The sequence below is a fragment of the Anser cygnoides genome, chromosome 12 (genome assembly GCF_040182565.1).
Source record: "Anser cygnoides isolate HZ-2024a breed goose chromosome 12, Taihu_goose_T2T_genome, whole genome shotgun sequence".
In the NCBI taxonomy this organism is placed as follows: domain Eukaryota; kingdom Metazoa; phylum Chordata; class Aves; order Anseriformes; family Anatidae; genus Anser; species Anser cygnoides.
Window position 1 is genome coordinate 13,924,612 of NC_089884.1, and position 14,291 is coordinate 13,938,902.

Sequence of the window (14,291 nt, forward strand, 5' to 3'; positions counted from 1 at the left end):
TTCCCCTTTCCCGCCTCAGCGGGCGGCGCGCGAGCCCCCGAGGCGCAGCAGCAGCAGCAGCAGCAGCAGCAGCAGCAGGAGCAGCACGAGCAGCACCAGCAGCACCAGCAGCAGCGCAAGCGCAGTGGCAGCGGCGGAGTTGTGAATGGCGCGGCTGTGCCCGGCCGGAGTTGGCGGGGCGGGGAGGAAGTCGGAGGGGAGGGGGCGGGGGCGGGCGGCGGCTGTGCGCGCGCGGCGGGGGGAGGAGGAGGAGGAGGAGGAGGAGAAGAAGGAGAAGAAGAAGGGAGGGGGGGCGCCGGCTGGGGGCTAACAAAGGGCGAGGCGTAGCGCTGGGGCTGGGACAGGGAAGAGGAGGAGGGACGGAGGGAGGAGGAGGAGGGAGGAGGAGGAGGAAGGGCAGCCGGCGGCCCCACCACCATGCCGCGGGTCGTCCCCGACCAGCGGAGCAAGTTCGAGAACGAGGAGTTCTTCAGGAAGCTGAGCCGCGAGTGCGAGGTGAGGCAGAGGAGGGAGGGAGGGAAGGAGGGACGAAGGCTGCGGGGGAGGCTGGCCTCACCGAGGGGAAACTTTCCTCATGGGGACCGGGGGGGGGGGGGGGTAACGCAGTCTGTGCGCCGCGCTGCCCCTTATCTTACCGCCGGCTCCCCCCCCGATTGAGCGCCCTGTGCCCCGCAGATTAAATACACCGGCTTCAGGGACCGGCCCCACGAGGAGAGGCAGGCCCGCTTCCAAAACGCCTGCCGGGACGGCCGCTCCGAGATCGTAAGTGGGGCTGGGGGGTCCCGGGGGGCGTTTGGGGGGTCCCCGAGGTGCCGTGGGGGGTCCCCGGGGTGGGTTTGGGGTCCCCTCAGGGCGCTGTGGGGGTCCCCGGGGCTCCCCCCGGGCTGGGACCGCGGCGGTGCCTCCCCGAAAAGTTTCGGGAGAGCTCCGAGGAGGAGGAGGAGAGGAGGAAGGCGCCGAAGCAATTAAGCCCAAAGGCTCCTTGCTGGGTGTGGCGGGCGGGGACGGGGCTCTGCTTGCTCCTCGGCCGGCCCTTTGCCCGAAAGTTGTGCTTTGGTTGTTTTTTTTCCCCCCCTTTTTCCTCTAAATAACAAACGCTGCGGCGCGGGCTTCGCAGCAGAGCGAGGATTCCCCTCAGGGGACGCGAACGAGGAGCCCGTGGAGCCTTCACTTTCAGATTTTAATTCTTATTCTCTGAGGAAACACTAATTTTCGGAGCTGAAATCGTCCAAAGGCGCTAGCTAAACGTCTCCAAATGAGCTGCGTGGTGTCCGTGAGCTCAAGCAAACGCTCTCAAAATTAGGCTTTGAAAGTGGCAACTTGAGCCCTGTTTTCCCTCATTCATTAGGGCTAGTACGGGCTCTGCTGAATTAAAGCGTGAGACGAAGTGCGGCTCGCAGCAGTCGAGAAGTGACTGGCTATTTCCTGGTTTGCTTTCTGCTATATGTTCCTCCTGTAAGATCGGCGTGGTGTAGCGTTTCTGTGAGGCTGTTAACTCTTAACTGCTCTCAAAATGCAGAAGTAACCTCTTTTTTCGTTTAAAAGATAGCAAGAAAAGAAGGTAAAAGTTCCCTTCCTGCAGAAGTAACCCCTACTTTCACCTAGTTTGGTTTTATGGTGATTCTGTCATTTCCCTCAGCGTGGGTCGTAGTGTCGTTTGGGTTGGACAAGACCTCAGAGATCACCTAGGTATTACTAGTCAGCTTACAATGAAATCCTTTATGCACAACCGTACCGAAATATAATTGAATACTAATTACCACAGCCGATCCTGTTTATTTGCATTTCTGTGTAAAAGGATATCCTTACGTTGTACTAAGTAACTTTATTTTACCTAGATCTTACCCGTCTGTGGGTTCAGAACCTGTAATACTATTTTATGAGAGGCCTCCTGTTGTCAGTCTCCCTTATTTTAGTGCGTTTTTACATTCATTTTTCATTGTTTGCTCCCTTTAAAAAGTCACCAGGGAAACAATGGGTAGGTAAGGAAAACAAAAGTCTGCAAGCATTTGAAGTTCCTGAACAGGTGAAAGTGCAGCACATACCTGATTCCTTCCCTTAGAAAACAAACAAACAAAGGACGTTTAGCTTATAACTAGCTTTCTAATGCCACATACGCAGTTATTTCTATAAATGGGAAATCGCTGTCAGTTCACCTTTGTACTTCTAAGCCTGCTGTCTTTCCCTGCCAGAACTTCATCCCTTGGAAGCCACCAGCAATGTCTGTTCTACATATTTTTTCATCTACTTAATTATAAAACAGCCTCTACATTTCTTGATCTGAAACATCTGGTTTTGTTCTGTGAACAGGGCACAAGCAGTCGGGTTTATTTGGAAACGTAGTGTGTGTAATGACTGATGTTAAAAAGAGCTAGCAATTGTACTTTTTTTTTTTCTGGTCTTGAATGTTTTTCCAGACATCAAGGATTTATTCTTTTATCTCCAAAGGGAGCCTTTGTAAATGACCTTACATATTTTTAAGCAGACAAAAAAAAAAAAGGCAGAGAACAGCGTAACGATTCAACGTAGAACTGGCAATAGGTTGCTGGTTACTTCGATTAAAGCTCTTGATTGAGCAAGGAAAATAATGACCGGTATTAATGGAAAAAGTAACTGCGGAATACTAAGCTTGCTGTCTTGCTGGTGTTAAATTGCTTTGATAACTTGAAAATAACTTTGCATTTGCAATTTGTTTTCGGAGGCTTCCTAACTGCGCTTGGTTGGAAGGCACTTGCTTGTGTTTATGTTGTCTAGATGTAGGTCAGATCACCCTGGTGCTACATGATAAGCTTTTTAGCATTTCAGATAGAGCTTTAAAAGGCTCTGTATAGCAAATTACAATTTCACTAATTTCAAGTTTATTATCGAAGTAGTAATGTGATGATGATAATTGCTATTTTATTCCTTACCTTAAGGAAAATTCTGGGTCCAGGGTAGTTTTCTGTGGTTACTAGCGAGACCATTCTTCAGTTTTTAAGTATTGACCAATGACTTTCACACATGGTATTTTAATCGGGTGGTTTTATCTTCACAAAGGGAGAAAGCAGGCTTCAGAAATCAAGAGAGTAAGTTTTCCACGCAGCTTTTAAAGAGCTGGTGGTCTAAGTGTTGCCTGCATGACTCCAAGAGGATGTGTGAATTTGTCTACTTTCATTTTCTTTTCTCTTTTTTTGCTAATATTATTCCCATGCTTTTTCACGGTCCTCCAGCACAAGCTTAGATGCAGGGGGTGGGAAGGATCGGGTGCTTCTCTGCCTTGCTCAGTTTCCCAGAAAGCGAGGGAAGTTCTGGCCCGGTATCCTTGGGACCCACGGGTGCTGGAGCGGTCCAGAGGGCTGCAGAGGTTGCACTCCTGGGCACTTGGCATGAATTGAGGAGTGCAAGAGATGTATTTGCTAAAGATGCTGGGAGATGGGAAGGTAGTTTTTATGTAGATACAGTAGTAACTTAGAGTAGCAAAGGGGATAAGAGAAGCAAGCTGGATGCTAATGATCTGCAGCCCCTGGCAGTTTTGGTGCTTTTTGTGCAAGTGTATCCCTGATGAAGCTTCTGTTACCTTGATTGAAATGTCTCAGGGTATTATACTGCAGAGAAATGTTAACTCACCAGTATGGTATCCCTTTAGTACGAGCAGGACTGATTATTTTTAACGATGTCAAGAATGGGTTTAGCAGGCAACTAACAAAAATAAAAATAAAAAAAAATAGCCTGGGATGGAACTTGATTGCAGAGCATTGGTCTCCCTTGGTGGGGGGGAGGAAAGTCAAGACAAAGCACTTCTACTTTCAAAATGGGAGGTATTAATCCTGTGACAGTGTTGCAGTACATGACCGGAACTATCTTAAATAACATGTAGAGCTATTGTGTCATAGGCAGCAGCACGGTTACATTTATACCACAGAGCTGCTCTATTCTGGCTTGCTTGAAAGGAATCTGCTTGTCGGGAAAATCCAACTATTCGGGTAGTATCTGTGTAGCTTTTAAGAAAAAAATATATTCTGGATTAATGACCATTTAAATCTAAGTGATCATGGTAATCAATACAGTGTGATTTGATTGCAACAAAACATGTTTGACCCTGGGATTTTGAGCAGAGTTGTGTTCTGGCGGTGTGTTCCAGTATTCACATGCTTGCAGGACGCAGTGTAGTGTATCAGATTGGGGGAAAAAAAATAGATTTTTGCTTCCACATCTAGAAATTGGCATGCTGTTCGCTGCTTGGAGCTGGTAAGATGTACAAATAAATACAGAGTTCTTAAAGAAAACTGCATCTTATTTTCATTTGAAGCCATAGGAAATATTTACTTGAGAGCAGTGCATGCTTTTTCCAATACGGTTGAGTTAGTCCCTCTAATGACTTTACAAAGGGCTGCAGCTGAGAGGAATTCCTGAATTCCTATTCCAACGTGTTCTCCCTGATGCACCACCCTGGATCTCACCACTTTCTTAATGTGACAGCAGGACTTTGTCCTGGGAAGTTTAACAGAGCTGTATTGACGCTTGCCTGCGGACAATGCAATAGGAATATCTGCTTTTCAGGTCAGATAACCATTTGCTGAGGTGCAAGTGTATTCTGAGAAGAAACGACTCCTTTCCTTGCAAAAAAAGTTGTCCCTGGTAACAGGTCTCCAGAGTTCATTTTCCTCTAGAACGACTTCTTTTTAGGGATATGCAAGCTCTTTAAAAAGCATAGGCAATTTTTAATGTTTTAGATACTAAGTTGTTGTAGGGTATCCAGACAGAACCGAAATGACAGATTCTAATGTCAGCAAAACTGATTTGAAAGAAGTATTGATTCCATGTTGTATTTTATATCCGAAGCAGCCAATGGCAAATGTTGTCAAAATGGAATCAGATGTTTGTAACTTAATACTTAAGAAAAATGATGAGTGCATGTTTTTGACTTTAAGTATTCTCTATGCTGCCTGGCTTAAGACATAAACTGATGTAAAAATAAATGACTGCCTGCATAATTTATGTAATGTCTTGCTCCCTGATCCTGTTTGTATTGATTTTTCTAAAAGGCTTTTGTGGCCACAGGAACCAATCTGTCTCTCCAGTTTTTTCCGGCCAGCTGGCAGGGGGAGCAGCGACAGACACCGACCCGGGAGTATGTCGACTTTGAAAGAGAAGGAGGCAAGGTAAGAAGGAAATTGCTGCAACTGAAAGAAATGTTTATGCTGTGCTTGTGGTCTGATTAGTATGGGCTGCGTGTATGATGCGAAATTACTAATAATTCCCGTCTTGGTGCATGTAGGTAGTCTGCGAGTGCAACTGCAAGCCAGTACAATACTGGTATAAATATTAACATTGTTTTAAAGCATGTTAATATTTTTGGAGGGAAACACGTGGTTGGTCCTGGTGGCTTTTCATTATTTTGAAGAACAGAACTTTCTTCGGCCATGCTACGTTAAAATTTTGGGAGCAGCTTAAATTGTTAATGGTGTACTTCTAGAATGGTACAGAAATCAGACGTTGGCCGCCCAGTTGTGGTGGGTTAACGAACATTTGCTTTCTGACCTCATTACTTCATTGGGTCTTAGGTTGCCAGTTGACACAGCAAGCAGTCAACGTGGTGTCGAGTGGAATGAGTCTTTTTTTTTCCCCCTCACTTTCACCATAAGCGGTAATACAGGATAAGCATTGCTTTCAAAATTGATTTGTGACGTTTTATTTCTTTCTGAGGTGGTTGTCCCGTGGACTGACACTGAAAGCAGGAGTTCCTTAATGACAGTGATATTACTGTGAAGCTGTATTAGAATTAAAGCCAGAAACCTTGCTTAGTCTGGTCAGTTAAAATGAAGTTACTGAAATCGCTTATAACTGGTTTTGTTTTACAGGAAAAACATACCTTTAGAAATGTAGATGCTGTCTTTTACCTATACTGCTCTAGATGCCTTGGAACTGATCCAAAGATCACTGAAGTCAATAGGAGAGTTTCTGCTGACCTCAGTAGGTTTGGACCAGCACTTAAGGCCCCTCGGCCTTTTAGGTTCAGGCTAATTTCTCTATAGCTCTTTGACTTTAAAGATTGTAATAGACTATTAAGTTCTGGCTTCTGCCTAAAAGTTTTTGCCCGATCTTTTAGTGAGTAGTGGCTAACGTTACCAGATCTAACGGGCTGGAGGAAATATTTGAAGCGTGTTCAGGGTTAACGATATATTGCATCTTTTAACTGCTGCTAGGTAGGAAGATAAATATTTCCTGTAGTGGGGAAAACCTGGTTGGAAGAAAAAAAATTCCTGAGGGCAGATATGGTATTTGGAATTCAACTTAATGAGTTTTTTTTTGAAAAAAATTGTTTTCCGTTCAGTCCTGTGAGGCTTCCAGAAGTTTGACAAACCGGGGGAGAAGGAGTGAAGTTGGCTATGCTGGGCACTGACTGCTTTGCTAAGGAAGCTGAATTGAATCTGGCTCTTACTGAAAAATATTGATTCTGGCTCACAATTGAATGAGGAATTTTTCTTGTAATGTGTAAGAAGACTGAGGTCTTTCTTCTTGCCAGTTCAAAAATAATTTTATTTACTCCTATATATTTTTTAACTTTATTTTCTCTGAATGAATTCTTAAAGTACTGAACTATTTCATCCATTTCCTTGTGTTGTCTTAATCAGGTAAGAAGCGGGTAGATAAGCTGCGTATTAGAATAGAGCAGGAGTCTCGTTCATGTGTGCCACTCCCTGTTTTATGTCTGTTTACATTAAATTCTAGAGTGCTTTGCTAAATTGTTCAGAGTCTTTCATCCAAAAAGAGGCTGGAGGTGGACACACTAATAAATGGGATTAGCGTTAGCTCCAGGACAAGCAAATCACAAATTTGCCATTGTAATCAGGCTTTACTGTTGTAAATCACGTGTGAACGCAGGCTCTGCACAAAATTAAACTCGCCTGAAAGTAAGCCACTCCCATAACTTCAGAAGAGGAGCAAGCAGAAGGGGAGAGAGCTGCTTATTACGTTATCAACAGAAACAGTTAAGTGTTTTATCAGTTGAATGGTCTGAGATTTTTTTGTTCTCTGTAGATTTCTGTAGCCTGGCTTTATTAAGAATTTCTTTCATAGGCTTCGGCAGTCTCTTAACGCCATGTGATTTCTGTAGCTCTGTGCAACATTGTTTTATGAGCTTTGATTCTTGAGGCAGTGCATAATATGTGTTTGTTCATCACTGGACTTAAGCCAGCAAGGCATGTTTTTAATTATATGAATAAAAAAGGCTATGGGGGGAGCTGTCAGTTAATTATTATTTTAGGCATTAGTTTGAGATCTAGAATGTAGATAAACTTACCAGTGCTAGAATATTTTTATTCTGGAATTCTGCTTCACTGTTTGGCCAAGCAAGTGATGGCCCAAAATAGTTTATCCAGAGTTTGAGCGTGTCACTGTTGTGCCCAAGCAGCGTTGTACATATTGACGAATTTACCAGCGTGGCATCTGCTGGGATTGCCTCCTTAAATGACTGAATTTTAGAAAGAGAAACATCCTTGTGAATCCACGTGAAAAGTCAGGACTCCGTAAATATTTCCTTTGTAGGCTTGAGGTTTTTCAGCCTGATATTTTTTAATACGGGGATTTTTCCTATGCTTTATTTGACTTCTAATGTTTCTGGTGTTCGTGATGGTTGGGTAGGCCACTACTGGATACCCAGTCTTCATTAATTCAAAAATAGAACAGCAAAGTGTTCCCTTAAGTTTAAAATGAGTACAAATATTGAGCTGAACCTTTTAATATCGTGTGTTCTCTTTGTTTATTAGCAAAAGTAATTGTGTATTTTAGTGTGGTTTTTTTTCAGGTTTGTCATAGCAAAAGAATACAGAGCAGTAAAAATTGCTCCCTAGATTCCTGGACTGTAGGAATTGTAGGATGCTATTTCATTACAGCCTTGTGTGGGGTGGGGAGTGTCAAATTTAGAGTGTGTCCTCTGTCTGGATACCCGAATTGTACTGAGGTTTCCTGGTCCTGTGTATTGTCAGGTAGCATCCATTTCTTTCTTTTTTTTTCCTTTAAGAACACATAAATAAATGTTTCTAAGAAATGCAGAGGCAGGTGGTGTAGTAGCATCATCTGTTGGCTGAAATCTCATTGTCCCCTTGTTTTGTTAAGAACTGTGAGATTAATTTTTTTCATCGTTCATTTTGTATTCATTTTACAGTAAGATAAAATACCCCTGTTTTTTCTTTCATTTTTCCAAGTCTTATATGTCGCTCTGGCCTTTCTTGCCTCAAAGTGCATTAGTTCTCTGATGTTCTTTTATTGTTTAAATATCGGTTACTGCGCCGATGAAGTGTGTGAAGTTGTTCTACTTCCCCTCCCCTTTCTAATACTCTTCTCCATCTCATTTCTAATGCAGCTGAACTTCCTGTCTGCTGCTCAGCAGCAGCTGCTCATAAACCAGAATCTTCAGCACAGGCTTATTTTAGTGCCATACACGACGAACTCCACGATTCCGGAGCACAGCGCGTCAGACAGGCTTGAAGTCGATTTGGGGTACCTGGTACACCACACGCGAGATGTAGTTGGGCTTTCTACTCCCTAGGCCGTTAACTCTGTTCCAGCCATAAGTAAAGAATACTGGACTTCAGTTTTCTTCCTGACGATGCTGAGTTTCTCCTCATGTGCTATTTTTCTGTCCTAAGTAGGAAATTTACGTAGCTTGAAGTTGATTTTAATTGCTTGGATGAATCATAAAACCTGGGATTTCTGTCACACTGCAGACACCACAGAAGTTACAGAAATATAATGAGTAACAGAAGTGGTGTATTTGAGTAAAAACTAAATTTAAATGGCAGTCAACAGTGCTCGTTTTGCACTTGCTCCCTTCTCTCACTAGAATTAGTTATGTGGCTTGATGAATAGCACTCGTCCCCACAGTAACTTTTTTTCTTCTGACGTCAGCAATAAACTTTGGCGGGTGATTGGGATGACATATTGACTGCCCTGTTTCTTGAGCAAATGCAATTTCTAGTCAAACATAGGATCGTGGTGTACCCAGCAGGATTTGCTTGGAAGATGAAAGCTTAATCTATGAGAAATGCCTGAATACCTCTGCTAACCTGCATTGAATCAGAGGTTTCTTTGGTCCACGCCTCTATTTGAAGAATTTAGCTGAAATACTAATTCATTCAAACCAAGTTGGAGTAGCAACTTTTTTGTACACTTCTGAACAAATAAGGGAAACTATCTTACAGTTTCAGCTCTCAGTTTTTACCTCACTGTAATGCCAAAGAGCTGTGTTCCTTAAGTTGCTGTATTTTCAGCGCACTAGTAGCTGTGACTTTCGCATTTTTGCCATCTAAAATGTTCTCACCACTGGGGTAGTTGCTGTATGTGCTCCCTGGAAAAAAGGGGCTTTAACTCTTTTTCTGAAATGTTGATGCACTAGATGCTAGGGAATGAGGGGGAAAAAGCGTGTGCTAGAGCCATCATACTAATTAAAGTTCAAGTTGTAGTGTGCCACTGTCTCAGCCATGAGATAAGTCATCAAGACTGTCATTTTGCCTGTCTGTAGTAATTTAATGCTCCTTTGAATTATTGCACAGGTGTCTGTCTCAGGCACTGGCCAGTCCTCTAGTCCTGAAGAGCTGGGTGTCACCTAACCAGAGTTCAGGGAGCCATTTCTACGTGGGGGCTTGTAAGGTGTGACAGGTAAAAACGTAGCAAATGCCAGCATTTAAGCAGTACTGTGCACATTCGTGTGGCTCCTCTCTTAGTATGTAAGGCCATCTGGTGAGGATGGTCAGCTTCCCAGGAGCTGTCCTGTAGGACTGCAGGGCAGCCTTGCTGCTTCACAGGTGAAAGCTCAGGATCCTTGCATGGCTTTGTACAGTCCCTGACTGATCTTTAGGCTAGCCCCTAGTGCCTCAGTGGGTTAGGATAGCAATATTTTAGGCTCAAATATCAAGCCTGTTCAGCTACTGATCTCTCCCTTTGTTTTAGTAGAATAATGCAGGATTACTCCTCTGGCTTATTTTCAATTTAGCACAGGAACACTGAGCAGCGCACATCTGAGTGGAGCCCTGACAAAGCCCCAATCACTGATGCTCACTTATGGCTCTCAGGCTTCTTCTGTAGGCGTTGAACAAGAAAGTCAGCGTGTGTTTGTTCTGACAGCAGGTACACGGGGTTGGTCTGGTAACTAGTTCATGTTCAGCCTGACAAAACAGCTTGCTTATTTATTGGAGTTGTGTGTCAGGGGTCCTGTAAAGCCTTAGTAGGTAAGAATCCACTTTCCTACACGGTCCCCTTGATCAATTTTCATACAGGATTTTGTGTATGGTCTGCGTAAATATTTCTAGTAGATGCTAGTGTTTTTAGATTTTATGATGGCGTGTTTAAGATCTTTTTTATTTTAGCAGAGACTGCTCAGGTTCCTCTCTTTCTCTCTCCCCAGATATGTCACTTTGTTTGTGTGTCTGTAGCCTTTTTCTTTAGCAGAGAGTGAAACCTCCTTGTTTTATCTAGATATGAGAGGTGGTGTTCTTTATGACCTGCTGTTGCATAGAGCAGAGCTACCAAATTGAGACTCTTGTTGAAGCTGAGTAATCACAGCATCCATATTTTCTCTTTATTTTCCTCAAAACTGGGAGATGGCTCTATCTGCATCCAGTTCATACACTGTTAACAGTTAGGAGCTTGTTTTTTTGGGGAAGAGAAATCTTTAGAGCTCCTAGCTTGTTAGGTACATATTGTCCTGTGCTGGCAGGCAGCCACGGGCTGAGGTTTGGACAGTTGTTCCTGAAGACTGATTTATCCTAGGGTGCTCTCCTCCATTAGAGCATGAGTCACAGCGGGCATCTCTCATGTGACAAGTATCCACAGGCTTTTCCCCTTAATCCTTTCTCTCCCCCTGTCCTCCAAATACTTCTGTCACCGCACGCAGCCTTGTTCATCCTTTCTGGTATATGACACGCTTGTGCCATTTTGAAGCAGTGCTTATGAACCACACTTAAAACATGTTTGTGCCATTTGTGGTGCCTGCCTGTCAGCTCTATCTGTAGGTCCCAAGTCCTTAAGATCTGCCATCAGTAAACCTTTTTTTGATTAGCTTTTATTACATGGTGTAGAAGCAGTTATTCAGTCATACTTTATATATAACCTCAAGCTTTTTCCAGAGGTCTAAATGCATCCATTAGAGTTGTATAGACAAGACATCAAAATTACTCATACCATCCTCCTAGAGCTTCCCAGAAGAGAAACAAAACCGGGGCAAGTTAGTGAGCTAAATTTTGCTTTTGGGAACCGGTGATGATACATAAGGACAGATGAGTGTAGCGTGGATGAAAGCAGTACTTAAGATCCCTGCAGCATAGGCATTGGAAGAAATCCAGACATTTGGATTGTTGAATCCTCTTGTTTGCATATCAGTCTCCACTTACTAAACAAAGCTGTTAACATTATGCTTCTCTGCTCTTCTTTTAAATGAATGAGAAAAAGACGAGCATCGCTGTTGAAGATGTCTGTTTCTTTGTGAAAAATCACTTAATACCTCAGTCTCAAAGAAATACTCAATAAGATGATTAAACACTAGCTACAAGAAACTCATTTTTTGCCAAGTTACTGAAGTGTTTCTTCAAGCTTTATTGTCCTAAGCACAAGTAACAAAATGAGCTAATTAGCTTGCTTAATTGCATATTTGATGTTTAGCAAGTTGGCCTGGTGAAATACGTACTGTGACAATAATATAGATAAAATAAGGACTTTTTCTCGTGCAAGGTTGCTGTTCCAAGCACATGTGAGTGTTAATAAGCAGGTCATATTCTGGGGAATAGTTGATCTGCAGATGTTTTATCCATATATTTTCTGTGTCACGTTAATATCTAGGCTTGTACATAAAATCCAAATTGTAGCTATTTGAGGAGTCTGTGCAGAAATTCTGCATTCTTTTTGTATTTAAGATACTGAGCTTCAACTGTTGCAGGCCGCAGCTCTACCTTGTGGGACTCCTTGCAACTTGTTTTATCTTTTCATCTGGTATAAATGCAGAGCACAAAATCTATGGAAAGTGTCATGAAAAGTTCTTAAATCTGTCATAATTTTTCAAGTAAGGGTCGTGAAACAAATTTTCTATTGAAATAGAGCGACTGAGGACAAAATGGTGTCTGTCACAGATTTCAAATAATTAAAGGTCTGAAATCTAGGGAAGAAAGCAGTATGGGAGAGTAAGTGGGAGCCTTTATGTCATAGCATCATAGAATCATGATGTCCTCATGAAATCTTCTTGATAGTGACCGAGGAGCAGTGAATACTGACGAAACAGATTGGAGGTGATGAGAAGAAATCTTAGCTTCCTTCCAGCCAGTGTATTCCTTTAAAAAAATGGAGGGGGGGGGGGGAGGAAAGCCCACATTCTTTGGTAGAGGCAATATTGGGCTTTTTTTGTTTTCTTTTTGGAAAACTAATATAAGCCTAGAGAATGCTTAAGAATGGGAAAGCTCAAGCAGGAAAGCGTCTAGACAAAATAAAACAACTATGGTAGTGTATTTTTTCTCATGCCGCTAAAGAGCGTTTGGGGATTTCTTCATAAAGCCTGCATGCTTCTCTGGTTGTCGTTGTTATTTTTTTTGGATGTTGAGGGCAACTACTTCCCCTTGGGTATGGGAGCAGTGGGCAGTCATCTTGTATCTGGATGCTTCCAACAAGGGGAATCAGAGCACGGTACCCTGCGATGCGACTGTAAAACCTGGTAGCCTGGTGGGTTTCCATCAAGGAGAACTTGGGTGTTTAGTTACAGCAGACAAGAAAGCTGATGTTTCTAATCACTTCAAGGGGCTTGCAACAAACTTTTTGAAACACACAGGATGGCACTTTCTTGACAGAGCATTCAGAGAAGCAGTATGATTTTTTTTTTTAGCTCTGTTCTGGTATCTGGAACTTGAGGCTCAGGCTTTTGAGGAAGTACAACTCATGTCAGCTATGATTTTTTTTTTTTTGAACTTAAAGAAAAAGAATCAGTAGGTGGCCTATAGGGAGCAAAAATAAATAGTGCATAAGGGTTTGAATCAGTTCACCTCTCCCATGGACTGTGTTGGTTCTGTCCTTTCTTGGTCTTGTGCTGGGAGAATTGAAGTTGTGTTTTGACTTACCAAAGGTATGGTTACATTATTCACCATCTTTAACTCTATTTTATAGATTTCGTAAGGATTTTGCTGTTTGGAGAACTTGCTATTGAGAATATATCTGCAAGTGTTACTTTGCTAAAGGAAATTCCAAGCCATTGCTAACGATGATTCTCTGCAGAAGCTGATAATTTTCTACAGAATAACTTTGACACTATAAAATTTTATTGGGTGATGAGAACTAAGTAGTTATGTTATGCAAAAACCAAAAATGACTAGCTTGCATTATTTTAAGGCTCGATGCTGTACTACTTGTTGAATAAATATTCATGCATCAGTCCTTGACTGCACTTCTTACTGTATATGCCTAATTTCTGTGATTAGGAAAGTACAGCAAAACGAATCAAACTTCAAGGATTTCTAACTTTTTTTACATTTGTAACATCTTTTTCTTTATTCTTTTTTTCTTCACCTACCAGTTTGTGCCCATCTTTCCTTTTTTTTTTGTCTTTTTCCCTTCGGAAGTGATGAACATTTCTCAAGCCAATTTTGGGGGTAGGAGAAAGGCCAGATAATAAGTGTCATCATTGTTACTGCATTTTGATGCTTGGATTAGTTTCAGGAAAAAAAAAAAGCCAAGGATTTCAAGTGCTGTGGGTGCTGCAGCTCCTTCAGAACATCTTTGAAGGATAAGGACCAAAGGACAACCTCACTCAACAGAAGAAGGTCTTATGTCTTGTCTGTCAAATAGCCTTGCTCTTCTTGCTTTGCATGTTAGCTTTAGCTAGAAAGGATCAGAAGTAGTACCTCTTACTCGTGTTCAAGTTCTTTTTTGTGGGTGTGCCAGTTCTTCTATTGTTTAATTATTTTAAAAAGGGGACATCTGGTCTGTCTTTGTGCTTTTTTTCTTTTCTTTCCCCAGTAAGTTCTGGTTTAATGCAGTTTATTTGTACAGTTTGTGGGACTTTCTCAGTTTTTCCAGACATGTCTCCTGCTTAAGGGGGAGGCTGTCAAAGTGCTCAAGAACAAAATGAAGGCAGAAAGGGTAATTTTCCTCTCCCCTCTCTTGCTCAGGTCAGTTCCCAGGCGGTTTTTATTAGTTGCTTGCCCTTATTGTCAAAATCAGGTATTTTTCTGGTTGAGTACACTCTCATTACACATTTCAAATTCTCAGTTTAAAAACACAGGTTTAAGAGACTGTTTATTTGCACACAAGTGGCATGATGTAAATAATGTGTTTTA

The 14,291-nt window shown here is 42.4% G+C and overlaps 1 protein-coding gene across 5 annotated transcripts in view; it reads left to right on the forward strand.

Moving 5' to 3' along the window:
• The first annotated feature begins 247 nt into the window (after window positions 1-247).
• CBFB (core-binding factor subunit beta) overlaps window positions 248-14,291 on the forward strand; it is a 41,138-nt gene continuing 27,094 nt past the window's right edge. Inside the window, exons 1-3 of one of the 5 annotated variants that reach the window (XM_067004703.1) lie at window positions 254-495; window positions 676-762; window positions 5,025-5,141. In XM_067004703.1, coding sequence (XP_066860804.1) covers window positions 418-495; window positions 676-762; window positions 5,025-5,141 — 282 coding nt within the window. In that variant the 5' untranslated portion in view covers window positions 254-417. Of the gene's footprint in view, window positions 496-675; window positions 763-5,024; window positions 5,142-14,291 lie in introns of all 5 variants that reach the window. The other 4 variants (XM_048078682.2, XM_048078684.2, XM_048078685.2 and 1 more) reach the window with 4 other exon arrangements.